Source organism: Ammospiza caudacuta, chromosome 1 (genome assembly GCF_027887145.1).
Source record: "Ammospiza caudacuta isolate bAmmCau1 chromosome 1, bAmmCau1.pri, whole genome shotgun sequence".
NCBI lineage: Eukaryota > Metazoa > Chordata > Aves > Passeriformes > Passerellidae > Ammospiza > Ammospiza caudacuta.
This window is the reverse complement of record NC_080593.1, coordinates 68,821,770-68,840,605: the sequence shown is the minus strand read 5'-3', so window position 1 is coordinate 68,840,605 and position 18,836 is coordinate 68,821,770. Positions and strand designations below refer to the sequence as shown.

At 41.7% G+C, this 18,836-nt stretch overlaps 1 protein-coding gene across 3 annotated transcripts in view; it reads left to right on the top strand.

Moving 5' to 3' along the window:
• The window catches only part of DSP (desmoplakin), a 39,139-nt gene extending 20,611 nt beyond the window's left edge, over positions 1-18,528 (top strand). Inside the window, exons 12-24 of one of the 3 annotated variants that reach the window (XM_058820754.1) lie at positions 939-1,093; positions 1,487-1,613; positions 2,122-2,326; positions 2,836-3,053; positions 3,796-3,962; positions 4,307-4,445; positions 6,261-6,454; positions 7,314-7,476; positions 8,082-8,165; positions 9,079-9,186; positions 9,824-9,922; positions 10,767-11,264; positions 14,635-18,528. In XM_058820754.1, coding sequence (XP_058676737.1) covers positions 939-1,093; positions 1,487-1,613; positions 2,122-2,326; positions 2,836-3,053; positions 3,796-3,962; positions 4,307-4,445; positions 6,261-6,454; positions 7,314-7,476; positions 8,082-8,165; positions 9,079-9,186; positions 9,824-9,922; positions 10,767-11,264; positions 14,635-17,832 — 5,355 coding nt within the window. In that variant the 3' untranslated portion in view covers positions 17,833-18,528. Of the gene's footprint in view, positions 1-938; positions 1,094-1,486; positions 1,614-2,121; positions 2,327-2,835; positions 3,054-3,795; positions 3,963-4,306; positions 4,446-6,260; positions 6,455-7,313; positions 7,477-8,081; positions 8,166-9,078; positions 9,187-9,823; positions 9,923-10,766; positions 13,059-14,634 lie in introns of all 3 variants that reach the window. The other 2 variants (XM_058820739.1, XM_058820747.1) reach the window with 2 other exon arrangements.
• The last annotated feature ends 308 nt before the right edge of the window (positions 18,529-18,836 follow it).

Sequence of the window (18,836 nt, the reverse complement as noted above, 5' to 3'; positions counted from 1 at the left end):
TCTGGTTTTAGTCAGCTTGAATTTCTTTGACGGAAGAAGCCCTGCATTTCTTGGCACTATGAATAAACAAGTAGGTTCTTATTGGTTAATAAATCTAGTCAAAATTACTATTATTAATCTAATTAATAGCATTAATCCTCATATTTCAAATTCGAACATAAAAGTCTTATTGCTGATAAGACTGAAATTGTTGTACAGATGCCTCTGTGCATCCACACCTTTTTTTTTGGTGATTGCTCACTTTTCCAGTGCTTCTCTGGATTCTTAGGTGAACAATTCATCTTACAAAAGTGAGGAATATGCAGTTATTCATTAGTATACCCATTTCTTTTCTGGATGGGTTATGAAATTAATTATGGTTTTTCTTCCTCCTCAGTACTGAGGCTGCTTGGGTTTATTTCTGGTTTTTTTTTTTTTTCCTTAATAATAAATTTAGATGTACTTTCTGCTTATGTGCTTCTTTCTGCACCATGGCCACACCTGTGGCTGCCTGGTGTCAGGATTTCTGGCAGTTGGAGCTGGTGAATCTGGCTGTGCCACACTCACTCCCAGTACATTTGCAAATATGGATGTAACACTAAATGTCCTCATGCCTTCAGCTCACTGGCTGAAAGCCATGCATGGTTGCCTAGCTTACCCAGGCCATGTGTCCACATTCAGTTTTTGTCAAGACAAGCCCCAGGTCTGATGATCTGGCAGACTGGGGTTCTCTGGCTCACTCTTGGGCTTTTTTGGGTTTTCTTCATGTGGAAACCAGATTCAGGGGGAAGGGGTTGATCTGTACTGATCTATTGCCCTAATGTGAAGCTGAGATGGACACCCGGACCAGCTGGGAAGCGCTCCTGCTTCTGTGATCTAGGTGCACCTCCCTTGTCTGTCTCTCCTGGAAGACCCACCTTAGTTAGCTAAGGAAGAACCCTGTTCTGTGTCCCTTGCAGAAAACGGTGCGCAAAGGCGATGAGTGCATCCTGAAGGACAACAACGAGCGCAGCAAGTGGCTGGTGACTGGCCCTGGAGGAGTGGACATGCTGGTGCCATCTGTCAGCCTTATCATCCCACCCCCCAACCCATTGGCAGTGGATCTGGCTACCAAGTGAGTTGCTGCCCGAGTTTGGACACTTGCCACTGGGGTTAGAGTTCACTCAAAACAGCAACCAGTCTCAAAATATGTTCTGTGCCTTGCTCAGAGTGCACTGCCCCTGCCCCTAAAGGTGGGGGATTAAGGGCTAGACCCTTGACTTGAGCAAACTCACTTCAGTGAAACTTGCTGGGATCTAGGTTGTGGCCTAGAAATGTTTTAATGTCTACACAATTTTTCTCATCTGTACTAATTAAAATCAGGTATAAATTAATTTCCAAGATTTTTTCAAGTAGAGAACGAGCCTTAACACTCTCCACATCTGGTGGATGTTTCTTGGGATATTTTGTATCTGTGCTACAAGGACAGATGCATTTTCATCATGCTTTTTTTTTTCCTTCATGCCAGAATTGAGCAATACTATGAAGCTATTTTAGCTTTGTGGAACCAGCTGTATATCAACATGAAGAGCCTGGTGTCCTGGCATTACTGCATGATTGACATTGAGAAAATCAGAGCCATGACTATTGCCAAGGTAAGACACCAGCTGGCCTTGCCTGCAGACCAGAGACATCCATGACCTGATGTCTGCTGTCCCAAGCAGACCCTGCAGTATCCTGTGCAGATGCATGTTCTACAAAACCACAGGCCTTCCTTTTGCTGGGTTGCACAAAAACTCACACATATGGGAGTTGTAATTTTATTAAAGGAGAAACAGATAAGCAGGAAGATTAGCTAAGGGAATTTATTACATACTTGCTGTATTAGCTCCCACTGTACAGGGGCACGGATAAACAGAATAAGAGGTAGAATTTCAAACTGCTGTTAAGGTATGAAATGATAGTAACAAGGATAGGTTAACTCAGATGGTACTCTTAGGACATTCTTTTAGAGGCAACCTAGTTAGGACTCATTCTAAAGTGTGATTACTTTGGGTTTTTTATAGGTTTATTAGTTAGTTCCTTAATGATTAACTAGTCATAAAACTTCCCAAATTGCTTTTTTTTCCTTTTATTTCAAAATTCCCTTCTTCCTTATTTCAGCTGAAAACCATGCGCAAGGAAGATTACCAAAAAATAATAACTGACCTGGAGATCCATTATCAAGAATTCCTCAGAAACAGCCAAGGCTCAGAGATGTTTGGTGATGAAGACAAACGAAAGATGCAGACTCAGTTCACTGATGCTCAGAAGCACTACCAAACTTTGATCATACAACTGCCTAATCAAGCACGACCACCACAAACAGGTTTGTTGTCGTCCTGGCTTTTGTAGAGTTTGGATTGCTGGGGTTTCTTTGTTCCAGAGGTGGCCAGTTGTGCATTCTTTTATGTGAAAATGTTATTTTCAGCATATGAATAGGAATATGTTCAAGAACTGTTCTGCTGTCTCCCAACATAACAAAACTGGCCATGCACAGGGGAGTGCATGGCTCTTTCCTTTGATGGGAGTCTGGGAATAGTGCTCTAAAATTCATGGAACCTACTGGGAGAATGAGAGGAATTTAGTCCATCTGATAAATTTTCTATTATTAGAAAGCTAAATCTCACTGCTGCATTTTAGGAAGCAAGTTTATATTTTTGTGAGGGAGAGATTTCATTCTCTGAAACAGCTGCCTAAGGCCCAGATCTTCCACCTGCACTCAGTTCTACAGGTCAGCTCAGTGCTTGGGTCACTTGGGCACTGCCTTGGCTTTACACATGTTCCTGCTCAGCTCTCTGGCAGTTGATGCTTACCCAATTAATTTTACCATTTCAGTGGTCCCAACTGAGTGCTGTCCTGTGGGTTCCTCAAACACCATAATCGTTAATGAGAGAAACCGAGAGTATGAGAAGCAGGAGGCCTGGCTGCTGATGGAACTTCAGAAACTTCGACGTCAGATTGAAGCTGCTGAGATTCAGATGGTTCAAAGAGCTCCTCTTGGAGTGGATCAAGGGGCTATGCACGACTTTTCAGCCAGAATAAAGGACTTAGAGGTAACCATGGATGCTTGTCTTTGAGCATCTCAAGCTCTGTATGACTCTACGCTGCAGTTCTGTTTATGATCAGCTGGGAAAGACACACATCCTGTGAAGAATAACCTCAGTTGGAGGCTAACCATAATGATTTGGATTAGAATTTACCTTCCAAGTAGAAAAAGTTGACTCTTGGATTTTAGAAATCAAATTCTGCCAGGCAAGGAATACAGAAGGACTGATGTCAGGTCACTGTGAGTTCATGTTATGCCTCATCCAGAGTAAAGCACCATTAAAACCCTTTACCAAGGACTTCACATAACCACCTGCCTGTAAGGTGCTGTCTGTGGGATACAGACTGGATACATGAGACTTCCTATCCCTCTCCTAGCTCTGTAGATTTGTAGGAAACCATGGAGGGAAGATTGGTACAAAAATGTAACAGGTTTGGCATATGAGAAATTCCCATGGGGCTATGAGGTTACAAAGGTTTCAAGAGGAGGACATTCTGGTCCTTCTGAGCTGAGTTTTGTGGTGTAGGTGCTCAAAAAGACATATGACCTATTGTGGACAAAAAAGAAACTGCTCAGTAGTACTTGCCTTGAAGGAAGCAAGCTCAGCCACTTTTTCAGTCCTCAGTCAAGCTGGTTATGTATAAAGAGCAGGCTGCTTGGATATAGAGACCAATTCCATATGAATATAGAATAGAATGATCTTTCAGCCAACCAAAAATGTGTAAAACAGGCATTCTCTTTTTCTTTAGGGTGTGCAGAACGACTCTCAAATAATGGCTGAAACCCTCAATAAGCATAAGGACTTGCTGCCTAACTTCAGAGGCTGTGAGAAGTATGTGTACTTGCAATCAGAGATAAATGCCCTCTTTCAAAAACTGGAAAATATTAATGGTGTTTCTGCTGGCTACTTAGACAGGTAAGTAAATTGAGGCTTTTGCAATAAATATTCACTTTTTGCATAATTCATAGTCCAGAAAAAAGTTGCCTTTTGTTACCACCAGTGTAAAATTACACCTTTTTCTCAGCAAATTGTATACATGTTATTAGAAACAGACACATGAATTTCTTCTCTTTTCTGGAACACTTTAAAAAAGAAGGTGAGAAGTATGGATATCACAGAAATTTCTTGTTTACCTTTCTCTTTAGCCAATCATCTACAATTACTTAAAAATATCACTGTTTCTTTCTTAGTCCTTATATATAATGGATTAGTCCTTAGTCCTTCCTTATAATGGATTTGCCTTGTGTCATTTATTTTAGCTTGAATGCACTGAGGTGTCTGCTCCAGGTTATTCTGCAAACAGAAGATGTGATCAGAGTTTTTGAAGTCAGGCTGTCTGAAGAGGAGACTGTTCCTTTGGATCTTGATAAAGTGGAGGCTTATCGGGCTTGTCTGAAGGTGAGGGGCCAAAACCCAAGGACAAAAGCAAAATTTGTAGCTGCTAGCACTGATTTATTGAGCTGGGGGAAACCCTTCCAAAACCACAGGAGATAGAAATGCTGATCCTGTTGTAGTTTATGTATAGACATACAATCTTTTGTAAATCAGGCACATTCTTGCTGGCTGGTCCAGGGAGGGGATTGTCCTGCTCTGGAGCTCTGCACTGGTGCAGCTTTCCCTTGAGTCCTGTGTTCAGTTTTGGGTCCCACAAGATTAAAAAATGTATAAAGTTATTAGATGGTGTCCAAAGGAGGGCTGTGAGAATGGTAAAGGGCTTTGAGGAAGCTGTATGAGGAGTGCCTGAGGTCATTTGGTCTGTTTGGACTGGAAAAGAAAAGACTGAGGGGAGACCTCATTGCAGTCTACAGCTCCTTCAAAAGGGGAAGAGGAGAGGCAGACTTTGATCTCTTCTCTATGATGATCAGTGGCAGGACCCAAGGAAACAGGAAGGAGCTGTGTCAGGGGAGGTTTAAGGGAAGTTTAGAAAAGGTTCTTCATCCAGAAGTGGGCTGGGCACTGGAACAGGCTCCCCAGGTAAGTGGTCACAGCACCAAGCCTGACAGAGTTCAAGAAGCATTTGGACAGTGCTCTCAGGCATGTAGTGTGACTCTTGGGATGTCCTGTGCAAGGTCAGGAGTTGGATTCAGTGATCCTTGTGGGTCATTTCCGACTCAGGAAACTGTGATTCTTTGAAATTACTGGAAGTAACATACAGGTTATTACTTCTTCCACCCCCTGATTGTTGCTGCCCACAGAGCAAGGGCAGCTGCTTGGAAGGTTTCTGTAGCTCTCATTTGACATGACAAAAAGGTAACTGGGTTGTGTTCCATTTGAACCACCTACACACTTTTTTTCCCTACTAAAGGTAAGAACAGAAAATAATGAAAGAGTTCTTATTCTCCCAAATGCATTCAGTGCACTAAAGGACCAGCAGATAAAGGCAGATAAAAGACTGGATCTGCAAGACAACTTTGTGCTCAGCAAAGTAGTTATTTCCCTTTTCCCCTTGTACAAGCTGAATACTTTTCACTATAAGATTTGACATAGAGACTCTGTAGCAAAACCAGGACACTCAATAACACTCAAATTTACTTGCTACACCTAGAGGACAACAAGGGCAATTAACAAGCCTATATGCAAGAAAGGAGATACTGCCTTCAAATCTACATTCACTAGCGATAAACACAAACAATAGTGTACAGAAATGGGTTACAGCGACCTTCCATGCAGCTGGGAGTTGTTCTTAGCTGGAGTAAATTTGAGCTACACACAAAATAAAAAACCAACCAAAAATAAATAAAATAAAATAAAACAACAACAAAAAATCTGTGTGGATTTTTAGGTGTTTAAAAACTGGATGTGTCACTCCTGAGGCTTGATTCCACAGCTGTTGCAAGTGCAGGAATCTTTTATACTTCAGTGAAATTTTCTAGTCAGTTGTTTCTAGGAACAAGCAAGGCTCTTGTTCTACTCTGGTAACTGCTCTGCAGAGTTATGAGAAACTGAAATGTTGGATTCAGAATATAATAGCAGACGGCTTTGGTTTAACAAATTATTTAGTCTAACTTTAAACACATTTATAAGCTGAGCTGTTTACCAAAATAGGTGTTTCACTTTAAATAGTTTAAGTCCAGCTGACATCACTAAACATAACTTACTGAGTTAAAAACAACATCTTTAGATCCCAACATACTGTGCATGCTGTTAAATTGGTTAAGTATCAGTATCTTCTCAAGAATAAATTAAATGACAACATTTTTGTTTTTTCTCCAGAAAATGAAAGCAGACCTAAATATAAAGAAGTCATTACTGAACACCTTGGAAAATGAGCTGCAGAGAACACTTCAGATTCACTCACAGTCTTGCCAGTCATACACCCTGTATGACATGGACATTGGAAAGTACTGTGACAAAGTTACCCAGCTAATAGACCGCTGGCAGAGGGCTGAGAAGCAGATAGATAACAGGTTTGCTCATGTTTTCAGAGCGTTTTCCTTATTGCTGTTGCTACCAAGATCATCTTAGCAGTGAATTCTAAAAGACCTGATGTGCACCAATCTTTGCTTCCAAAGGACAAATGGTGACTTCAGGGCAATGAGTCTTGAGCTATTGTGAATAGGTTGAACATACTTCAAAAGGAATTGTGTAAGACCAAGCAGAAAAATGTAGTTAGCCATGCAAATGTCTAACCTATATGCTAAAGAGTTGTTCCAAATTTTTTTTTTAATTCTTGCTAATGTTCTTGGATTAAGTGCTTCCAGTCAACATTTTCCCCCCTCAAAAAAGCAACGATGCTTATTCCTCAACAACTTATACTTTAGGGTTAAAAAAGTAACACTAAGAATTAAGTAACAAAATCGAACCTTGAATCTGAATCATGAACAGAGGGCATATTGTGGTTGTTTGAGGGGGAGAGGTGGAAGTTGAGGTATGGCTTGTTTGATTTTGTTTTATTTTGTTTTTATCTGAGGACAAAATGTAGTCCGAACTGGTTGCTGGTTCTTCAGTGAAAATTGAGAACAAGAGTACTGAAGTTCAGCAAACTTGATTTTTATCACTGCTAGTTTTATTTATTCCTCACTTTGACAGGAAGGCCTAGAGTTTTGAGTAACTCTGTCTATTACAGAGTTACTCAAAAGTGAGGTATTTAAACCCCATATCGGGTGACTAATAACAAGTACAATTCTCATTTATTTAAAATTTTTGTTCAGAATCTCCTTTTCAGAGCTTCCCATAGTTTTACATAAGTTTATTTGAAAACTGTGTAAAGAGAGAGAAAGAGAATGCATTTTCCATTTTGACAAGTTTTTCCCTTTTTCCCCCTAGGTCATGGGATTTAGAAAGGCAGATCAAACAGCTGAAAACCTACCGAGATCTCTATCAGGCTCTTAGCAAGTGGATCTGTGATGCCAAGCGCCGGCAGGATGCTATTGAGTCCATGAAGCTGTGTGATTCCAACACTATCATGAGATACCTGCATGATCAGAAGGTATGCAGCACCTGAATGAGTTGTCTTCAGCTATTTGGATTTAAATTGTTTTGCTATGCAGAAAGTATCAGTATCAACGCAGTCTGCACTACAGCGGCCTGTTTTGAATTATAAAGTATGCAAGCTACCAAAAAACACCACATATGTAGAAGGCAGGAGGGAGGAAATATTATTGTCCTCATTACTTTCTGTCAGCACTGCAACAGATTATGAACAAGACTGTGTTTGGCTCCTACACATTCACTGACACTTTTGCGCATCAGCTTTGAATTAATTCAAGGGACTGTAAGATAGTGCAACTTATGGGAAAAATTACAACACAAAAATAAAAATCAAGTAGATGCATCTAAGCTAAAGTCAAGGAACTCTGCCTTCCCAGTGCTGGAGGTTTTTCAGTTGCTGAGTGTTCTCTCTAAGAAAAACCTTCTCATGGCCAAAGAGCTTGCTGTTGTAAAATCTGCCCAGGTACAGGTCACTTCAGGCCTCAGCCTCAGGGGCTGCAGTAGTCTCCTGCTGCAGGTGCTTTCTGATGGAGGCAGCGTGGACAGGAGGAAATACTGGTAAATCTTGCAGGAGTGTTTCATGGCTCACCTTTCTCTTGGCAGAACTTGCACAGTGAAATCTGTGGGAAGCGAGACAAAGTCGAGGAGCTTCTCAAGCATGCAGATCAGTGCTCAGCTGCAATTAAGGTACTTGGATCTCAGCATTTTTGTGGGGTGTGGTTTGTCATGGTCAGGCACATCCCATTGTCTATGCTCTGCTGACGGGTGGAAAGTCAGCTCCCTGATGCGTGTGTACAGAAATTGCTGGGGTGAAATACTTCTGAGTACAAAACACAATGAAAGCAATTTGTGTACTTGTCACCTGATGACTATGGGATCATGCAGCAGATACCAGTGAGAGCTTCTCTTCAGGTGAATCAAAGCCTCCTTCTAGCCAGACCAAATTTTCCAGTTCATGTGTTAAAAAACATAAGGAAGTCAAGAACAGATTGGTGCTTAACAAATTAGGTCTGATTAGGATCTGATCTAGGAGGCAAGACAAATGCAGATTAGTAGGACGAATGGTGTGCAATAGCCATGAAAATCAGTAACATACAGAGGGAATGGTTTTGTGGTCCTTGAATTTTTATGTCACCTTTCTGTTCATGCTTTCTCCAGTTCAATCTTACTCTGTGACAAAGATTTTGATATATATGTAACATGGCATATGTGATACAAAAGAGCTGCAGAGACTGTTATTTCTGATGAAGTTTTGGTGGATAACAGTACTTAGACCAGTTACTTCCATGAAACTGAATCTTTTTCATCTCCATGTAGCCCTCAACTTACAGAAACAGTTGTCCTCTTGTTTTTGTAAAATGTTTTTCCTCTTTTTCCCTTGTCATTCTCCTCCATGAATCTCCACACTTGAACTGATGAGCTTCTGTTTATGACAGAGGATAATCTCTACATGGTCAGAAATATAAAAAAGGGGAAAATGTAGCTTTTCATTAAGGAAACATGGCCAAATAACCCCAAAAACTTGCACTTTCTGGAATAGTTTCACAGAGAATTCTTTGGCAGCTTCTAAATGGGTCTTGCTTTTTGTCTTATTTTTCAGGATTATGAACTACAGGTTGCTTCCTACAGTTCGGGATTAGAAACATTGCTCAACATACCTATCAAGAAGAGCGTGGTTCAGTCTCCTGCAGTCTTAATCCTACAGGAGGTACCTTTCTTTCCTCTCTTTAAATCTTCTGACTGCATTTGTTTGTCTGTGTGAGCCCTTGTGAGTCATACCCAGCTGTGTTCTAACACTTAGCACTGTCACTGGTAATGTGTGCTAAGCACGTAAGCAAAAAGAATTAGTGCAGAATAGTCATTGTGCTGTAAAATCAGACCTGGGCTTGTTCAGACATTAGATTAGCCCTCAGGAATTTATCTCATTCCTATGCACTGTCCACTGCATACATACTGTGAGAAAGGTAGATTCTTGCCCCAAGTGGTTTAGTCACTTTCAGCCAGGGAATTAACTGCTATTAAAAATTTATCTTGGATTATTTGTGACTGTCAGACAGGAAGAGCGGGATGAACAAGGGGATGAAGGCTTGAATTTAATATCACATCAGCAGTGGGGGGCAAACTATCCCGAAAAACCAAAAAATATGTGGATTTTTCGTAAGGAAGAATTCACACTTTTGGGGTCCTCAGAATGTCATGTGAATTTGTGAGGAGGAGAATCTGCTTTTTACTTTGTCTAGTGATGTGTTTGCTCATGTAGATTGGAATTCTTTAAGTGGTCTGGACATAGGTGTGTTCATGTCTAACTCTAGTACAAGCTGCTAACAATTCTGTTTCTTTTCAAGGCTAATGAGGCTCAGTCCCGCTATATAGAGCTTCTTACAAGATCAGGAGATTATTACAGATTCTTGAGTGAAATGTTAAAGAGCATGGAGGATCTGAAGGTATTCTAAATGTTTTATTTTCTGTAGCTTTCAATTTTATCACACATTAGAAAACTATCACTGATCAGAGGCAGAAAGTACAGTATAAAATAGCTCACAAAACTGTATTCAGAACTCAGAGGTGCCTCCTACAAAGGAGGCATATCAGCAGAGTCATGCATCTTTTGTGAAAGAGTGGTGTTTTACAAAGTGATCTCCGAGGTGATGTGTGAAGTGAGGTAGAGAACTGGTGTTCCTTGGTAAATAAGGAGGGCACATGAGCGATCCTTCCCTGCCCATCCCAGCCTTGATCTCAGTGACAGTGCAGATACCTCAGTGCTGAAAACTTGCTCCTCATGGTTGAGGGCACTTCATTTTAAACCATATTCTAAAGTGTTTTGAAAGAAGCAACTTCTGATTTGAGGCAGCTCAGTGAAACAGAGACGCCCATTAAAGAAGTTGCATATATAGAATGTGAATTTTCACCTGTTTGAAAACTGGGGAGGTTCTAAAGGTGACTGTTCCATACTTCCCCAGTGAACTTCTGCTAGACCACATTTTACTATCAGTAATGCACCTCCCTCCCCCCATCAAGTATCTTTGCCCCTCTGAAAGTCATTATATGCTGATTTCTGAATAAGGTTTCTGAATAAATAAAGATTACAGAATCTGTCTTGATGACATTAAATAAGAAAAGGGGGTTTAGATCTCATTGAAGCAGCAAAAAAGATTTCATTTTTAAGTGTGTGTTACAATGTTTAAGTTAGTGTTACAATGTATATTTTATTGCATTTGATGATTTTGAAACAGTTGTCAAAATATTTACGGGAGTTTTTCTGATTGTTTTTCTGCTATCATGTTGCAGATGAAAAACACCAAAATTGAACTCCTGGAAGAGGAACTCAGACTTGCTAGGGATTCAAATTCAGAGACAAGCAACAAACATAAATTCCTGGAGCAAAATCTGCAGAAGTACCAGATGGACATTTCTCAGCTCAAGGCAAAGTTGATGAGTTTGGAGGAAATGAAAAGACAAGCTGAAATGGATGGAAACTCTGCTAAGCAAAACCTAGACAAATGCTATGCCCAAATAAAGGATCTAAATGACAGAATAACCAGGCTGACTTATGAGACTGAAGATGAGAAAAGGAAAAGGAAGTTGCTGGAGGATAGATATGAACAGCAGAAGAATGACTATGACCAACTGCAAAAAACAAGGCAAAATGAGAAAGACAGCCTTGGTTGGCAGAAGTTAGAGTCTGAGAAGGTCATCAAGGAGAAGGAGTACGAGATAGAAAGATTAAGGGTTCTTCTTCAGGACGAAGGCACACGGAAGAGGGAGTATGAAAATGAGCTGGCTAAGGTAAGAAACCAGTTTAGCGAGGAGATGAGTAATTTAAAGAACAAGTATGAAACAGAAATTAATATTAAGAAGACAACCATCCAGCAGATAGCTGCACAAAAAGATGATGATGCAAAAGGCCTCAGAGCCCAGGTTGACAGACTGACAAGAGAGAACAGAGACCTTAAGGATGAGATCGTGAGGCTGAACGATGCCATTCTGCAAACAACAGACCAGCGGCGGAGGGCAGAGGAAGATGCTCTCCAACAGAAGGCTTGCAGTTCTGAGGTGTCACAGCAGAAGCACCAGCTAGAGCTGGAGCTGAAACAGATCATTCAGCTTCGTGGGGAAGACAACTCAAGATACAAGCAGGCTCTTGAGGAGGCTGCCTCAACTATTCAGGATAAAACTAAGGAGCTGGAAAGGCTAAAGCTTCAGCTTCAGGAAGAGGCTAAAAGCCGATGGGAACTTGAAAATGAATTGGCTAAGGTAAGAAACAGTTATGATGAGGAAATTATTAGTTTAAAGAACAAATATGAAACTGAGATTAATATCACAAAGAACACAATTCACCAGGTCACCATGCAAAAGGAAGAGGAGACAAATAATTATAGAACACAGCTTGATAATGCCATGAGAGAAAATAGGAATTTGTGTGAGGAAATTAGGAGACTGAAGAATACGATAACTCAGACAACAGATAATCTACGGAAAATAGAAGAGAATGCTCAGCAGCAGAAGGCAGCTGGCTCAGAGCTTTCTCAAAAGAAACAGCAGCTGGAGATTGAGCTAAAACAAGTTATTCAGAGACACTCCGATGAAAGCATGCGGTACAAACAGTCACTTGATGATGCTTCTAAAACCATTAAGGAAAGAAACAAAGAGATTGAAAGGCTGAGAAAGTTGTTGGATGTAGAAATAAGTCAGAGGAAAGAAGTGGAGGATGAGAACAATCAGTTGAAAAGAGTCCAGTTCGACCTGCAGAAAGCAAACACGAGTGCGACTGAGACAATTAACAAGCTGAGGATCCAAGAGCAGGAACTGGCCAGACTGAAAATTGACTATGAAAGAGTTTCACAAGAGAAAAAAGGCAGGGATCAAGAAAGTGCAAAGTTCCAGAGCACTGTAAAAGACTTGCAGATCCAGAAACATAAGCTGGAGGAGGAGCTTTGCAGACAGAACAAAAATTTAATGGAGGAAACGTCCAGGAGGAAAAAACTGGAGGAAGAAATAGAAGGCATGAGGAGATCTCTGAGAGACCAATCAGTTAAAATAACTAATCTCACACAGCAGATAGAGGAAGTATCTATTGTCAAGAAGAGGAATGAAGATGACCTTAGACACCAAAGAGAAGTATTAGATGGTCATGTGAGAGAGAAGCAAAGATACATGGAGGAGTTAAGAAAATACACGTCTGATATCGAGACTTTACGTCGTCAGTTGGTCCAAGAACAGGAGCAATTAAAGCAGGCTCACCTACGATATGAGCACTTACAGAAATCCTCTGAGGAAAAAAGCAAAGCCTTGAATGAGTGCAAAATAGAGATCGAAAGGCTTCAGTCTCTCACAGAGAACCTTACCAAGGAACACTTGTTACTGGAGGAGGAGCTGCGAAATGTTAGATTGGAGTATGATGACCTCAGAATGGTCAGAAATGAAGTTGATGAGAAAAATACCACCATTGCTGAACTAAAGAATCAGCTTCAGATGAGCAGCAAGCAAACCCTGGAACTTCAGGGGTTGCTTAATGATTTACAGAAAGAAAGGGAAAAATTGAGACAGGAAATTGAAAAATTCCAAAAGCAAGCTCTAGAGGTATTCACACATATTTTGATCCCAGCTTTATTGTTTCTCAAATATGTAGTTAATTGCAGTGTCAATTTGAACAAATTAATTCACTCTTTGCTCTTTGAAGTCACTATACTTGTGACTAACATCCCCTTTATGACCCTTCCTCATGGTTAAGATTTAAAGAAAAATGGCAGGATTTGGCCACTTCCTTAACCTCTTTACTCCCCGGGAACTGTTCTAGGGAGCCATAAGCTTTCATCACCTGGGAGAGCTTTGTTCTCCGGCCTTGTCCCAGAAGAAATCTGTGTTCTGTGCCAGTGTCCAGCAAACTATCCTAGGGAAAAATGGGAGCATGGGGAGTACCAATGTTCTTTAACAGTTCCCTGCTGGCTGTGTGAGCTTCCCAGGCTGTTTCAGCCAGGATGGGTTAAAGCCGTCCTTTGAGGCTGACCTGAGTGCTGTCAAAAACTAAACTGGCTAAAAAGCCCAGAACCAGCAGGCTGTCAAGGTGCTGATTAGCTGGGTAAGATGTTGACTCCAAGTGAGGATTAAGAGTCATGTTGTCAGCTGTGCCTAAGGTACTAAAAGCCTATCTTTCTTGGACTGTTTTGGGGACTTATGTTCCTAAGTCATTAAAGGCATTTGCAAATTTTACTATTGGCCCTTACTTCTTAAACTTTTGGTGACAACATAAACAAGTTAAAGAAAACATTTTTAAATATTTTGTTATTCTGCCTAGTTTCTTGTACAAAGAGCTAGTCTTTAAATATATATAAGTGAGCACTTGTGAAAATGTATTTTTTCCTAGACTTGTCCCTTATATTTCTTTTCTCATATCCTTTATTCAGTTTTTCTTTCCTTTATTCTAAAAATCCTAATACTGATATTAAAAAAATACTAACATTTAGGAATATATAACACCCATGCATATATATGTGTGTGTGTGTGTATACATACACATATGTATGCACATATTTATGCATGTATTACAGATAGGTAAACTTGTATTCAGTTTAATATGCATATAAACATGCATGCTTGTGGGTGTTTGTGCATATGAACACATGCATGAAGACACTGCATGAATTAAAATGGAAGGCAACACAGGTAAAATTGTGTGGAGTGACACGTGAAACTAAGGAAAGCAAAAATTGAGTCATATGTTTCCTTTTATCTGTGTATGACCAGTCCTTAGCTGATGCAAATTCCCCTGGATTAGTAGGACTGCCAGGACATCTGCTGAGCATCAGGCTATTTATGAGTCTCAAATGCTCTGTGTATTTGTCAGTGTACTGTGAGAAGTATCAAAAAGTTACAGAGAACTAAATCAGCTGAAGGTTGAGGCTGTGGGTAACAGAATGAAGTCTCTTGAGTCTCTGGCAGTACTGAAGACACTGTAAATGAAGGGACGATGTGCCTTCTCTGGTTTATGTGTGTCCATAATCTTGGGTAAGGCGCTGCTGTGACTAGAATGTTTTCCAGTGGGAGTTTGCTGCAGGTTAAATGACAGGCTGGAGAGCATTGTAGGCAGAGGGCATAACTCTGACCAGCGCAAACTCTAACCATCCTTTCTTGCTTTATTTCTCCTCCACAATTGTAGGCATCCAGTAGGATCCAAGAATCCAAAAATCAGTATAGTCAGATTATGCAAGAAAGAGAAACCCTGCTGATTAAAATGAGTGCTTTGGAGCAAGACAAAGCCAGACTGCAGAGATTAGAAGAGGAGCTGAACCGCTTGAAAGTTACCCTGGAGTCAGAATCACGTTTGAAGCAACGCCTGGAAAGTGAGAAGCAACAAATTCTGAATGATCTCAATCAGTGGAAGAGCCAGCACTCCCGAACAGAGGAATCCATAAGGAAGATCCAGTGTGAGAGGGAGAAGAGTGAGAGGGAGAAGAACAGCCTGAGGAGTGAGATTGAAAGGCTGCAGATGGAAATCAAACGGATTGAAGAGAGATACCGGTGCAGACTGGAAGAGACCGCTGTCAAAAACCAGTCAGAGCTGGAGTCGGAGCGTCTCAGGCTGCAAAGAGAGATCGAGAAGCTCAAGCAGCGCCCATATGGGGCTCACAGATCTACACAGACCGAGGAAGACTTCTGCATCGATGCCTCCAAGCTGGTGTTCAGTGGTCTGCGGAAGAAGATCACAGCCATGCAGCTGTACGAGTGTCAGCTGATAGACAAACTCACACTGGATAAACTGCTGAAGGGGCAGAGGTCAGTGGAAGAGGTTGCGGCTGACATTGAGCCCTACCTCAAAGGGGCAGGTGCTATTGCAGGGGTGTCCCTTTCACCCAGACAGAAGTACTCTTTTGTTGAGGCCAAACGGAACCAGCTGCTAACAGCAGAAAACGCAGTCCTGCTCCTAGAAGCCCAGGCAGCAACAGGAGGTGTGATAGACCCACACCGAAATGAGATATTAACAGTGGACAGTGCTATCGCCAGGGATCTGATTGACTTCGATGACAGAGAGCAGATCTATACAGCAGAAAAGGCTATTACAGGATTTAAGGATCCTTTCTCAGGCAAAACTGTGCCAGTATCTGAAGCCATCAAGAAAAATCTGGTTGACAGAGAAACCGGAATTCGTCTGCTTGAAGCCCAGCTGGCTGTAGGAGGGATAGTTGATCCTGTCAACAGTGTTTTCCTACCCAAAGAAATAGCTTTATCTCGTGGGTTGATTGACAAAGACCTGTACAGGATGCTAAACAACTGTCAGGGCAGTACAAAGAACTTCATTGATCCCACCACCAAAAAGGCAGTCACTTACATGCAGCTGAAGGAAAAATGCAGGATTGAACCACACACTGGTCTGCTGCTCCTTCCAGTGCAGAAGAGGAGCATGTCATTCCAAGGGATCAGGCAGCCTGTCTCAGCGGATGCACTGCTTGAGGCTGGAATCATTAAGGAATCAACAAGGAATGACTTGGAAAGAGGCGCAATTACAGTGGAAGAAGTGAGTGAGAGAATTATCGATTTCCTTCAAGGCTCTAGCTGTATTGCTGGTATCTACAATGAGGCTACTAAAGAGAAACTTGGCATTTACCAGGCTATGAAAATAGGTTTGGTTAGGCCAGGAACAGCCCTTGAACTCCTAGAAGCCCAGGCAGCCACAGGCTTCATAGTGGATCCTGTCAGCAACGTGAGGCTGCCTGTTGAGGAAGCCTACAAAAGAGGCCTTGTTGGAATTGAATTTAAAGAGAAACTTCTCTCTGCTGAAAGAGCTGTCACTGGGTACAAAGACCCAGAAACTGGAAACATCATTTCTCTGTTCCAAGCAATGAACAAAGAGCTCATAGAGAGAGGCCACGGCATTCGTCTGCTGGAGGCGCAGATCGCTACTGGAGGGATCATCGACCCCAAGGAGAGCTACCGCTTGCCAGTAGAGACGGCCTACAAGCGTGGCTACTTCAATGAGGAGCTCAACCAGATCCTCAGTGATCCAAGTGATGACACCAAAGGGTTCTTTGATCCCAACACTGAGGAAAACTTGACCTACCTGCAGCTGAAAGAAAGATGCATAAAGGATGATGCAACGGGGCTCTGCCTTCTGCCCCTGAGAGAGAAGAAGAAGGTGGTGCACACCTCACAGAAGAACACCCTTAGGAAGCGCAGGGTGGTCATTGTAGATCCAGAAACAAACCGGGAGATGTCCGTTCAGGAGGCGTACAGCAAAGGCCTCATAGATTATGACACCTACACAGAGCTAGCTGAACAGGAGTGTGAGTGGGAAGAAATAACTATCACAGGATCGGATGGCAGCAGTAGAGTTGTCCTTGTGGACAGAAAAACAGGTAGCCAGTACGACATCCAAGATGCCATTGATAAAGGCCTGGTGGAGAGGAAGTTTTTTGACCAGTACCGTTCTGGCAGCTTGAGCCTGACCCAGTTTGCAGACATGATTTCCTGCCGTAATGGCACCGACGAGGTGTTCCGTCACGAGTCAGTGACTCGGTCTCCCACCGTGCTGAGTGTCAGGAGCTCTTCTTCAGTGATCAGGAGTGGTTCTTTCTCAGAGACCCCAGATGAGTGCAGTCCTATTGCAGCCATTTTTGACACAGAAAACTTGGAGAAAATCTCCATTTCAGAAGCCATACAGCGGGGCATCGTGGATAGCATCACTGGGCAGCGGTTACTTGAAGCCCAGGCCTGCACTGGTGGCATAATCTGCCCTACCACTGGCCAGAGGCTTTCCCTCCAGGAAGCCACTAGCCAAGGCATCATTGATCAGGATATGGCCACACGTCTGAAGCCAGCCCAGAAGGCCTTCATAGGGTTCGAAGGCATAAAGGGTGGACGCAAGAGGATGTCAGCAGCTGAAGCAGTGAAGGAGAAGTGGCTGCCTTATGAGGCTGGGCAGCGATTCCTCGAATTCCAGTACCTCACTGGAGGTCTCGTGGACCCAGAAGTGCGTGGAAGAATAACTACTGAAGAAGCCATTAGGAATGGATTGATTGATGGCCGCGCTTCCCAGAAATTACAAGACACCAACAGCTATCCCAAAATTCTGACCTGCCCCAAGACCAAGCTGAAAATATCCTACAAAGATGCAATGAACCGGTCAATGGTGGAAGACATCACCGGGCTTAAACTGTTGGAAGCAGCCTCTGTTTCCTCTAAAGGCATATCCAGTCCCTACAATGTCTCCTCGGCACCTGGCTCTCGCTCTGGCTCTCGCTCTGGCTCGCGTTCAGGCTCACGCAGTGGGTCTAGGAGAGGAAGCTTTGATGCCTCAGCAAGCTCTTCATATTCTTACTCATACTCAGCCTTCAGCAGTGGGTCTATTGGGCGCTCATAACAAGTGAGGGAATGTGTCTGCATTTTATTATCATTTAGATTATCCTATATTGCATTTACTAAAAGAAAAAAAAAACCAAAACAACAAAGTAACTCAAAGCAAAGCCTTGAAGTCTTTTCTGGATGTGTTACACTTTTCTTCTGAAAAAGCTGTAAAATGTTTGGATGCAAACTTATAGAATATAGATTAGGGAATGCAAAAGTACTATTTGTGAATTTTGAGTTTCAGTTCCCATTTCCTCTTAGTCATAGGATTTTAATAGGTCTCTGTATATTTTAAATACTGTGTCATGTGCCTTCTCTCGTTATCCGTTACTATCAACCTATAAGGTGATAACTGAGGTTTGAAAGTCTTGCAGTAGTTAACTTTTTATCCACATAGACCTTTTTCAATTTGCTATTATGAAAAAAAGATATTAACAATATGGACAGAAAATGCCCTTAGTACTGGTTTAGAATCTATACCGTAAATATGAAACTGTCTTTCAGATGCTCTACTTCTTTATGTTTGGCTAGTCATTTTCTGAAGTATAACTTGGTGGATGTAAAGGGCTATTGTTAAGCTGGGCTTTTGTTTTACTGTTAACCCATATACAATTTTCTACTGTTTTGCTTTATTTCCCTGTAACAAAGAAAAAAGAATCTAACTGTACCATGTCAGCTATTCTGGACAATAAACTTCTGAAGTTTTAAAGTGTTTGGTGTGTACTTAATAATTTTATCTGTGGACATTCTTGGAAGTGCAAGTGAGAGAAAGAACCATTTTTAAAAGAAGCAGATAGTAGCTTTGTTGTAAAAAGTGCACAGGCAAGTTACATTTCATGATGCTGAGCCATCACTTTTATGAATGAGGACTTCTGAATCTGATTTTTCAGTAAGAAAATTAAGGTAGCACCAATAATGGAAGCTATGCTCCAGTAGCAGAATGCCTGTTTGTACACTTGTTTATAGAGTTGATGGTGATAATAGGAAGCATATTTTTTTCTGCTTGTAATCCAGCTCATT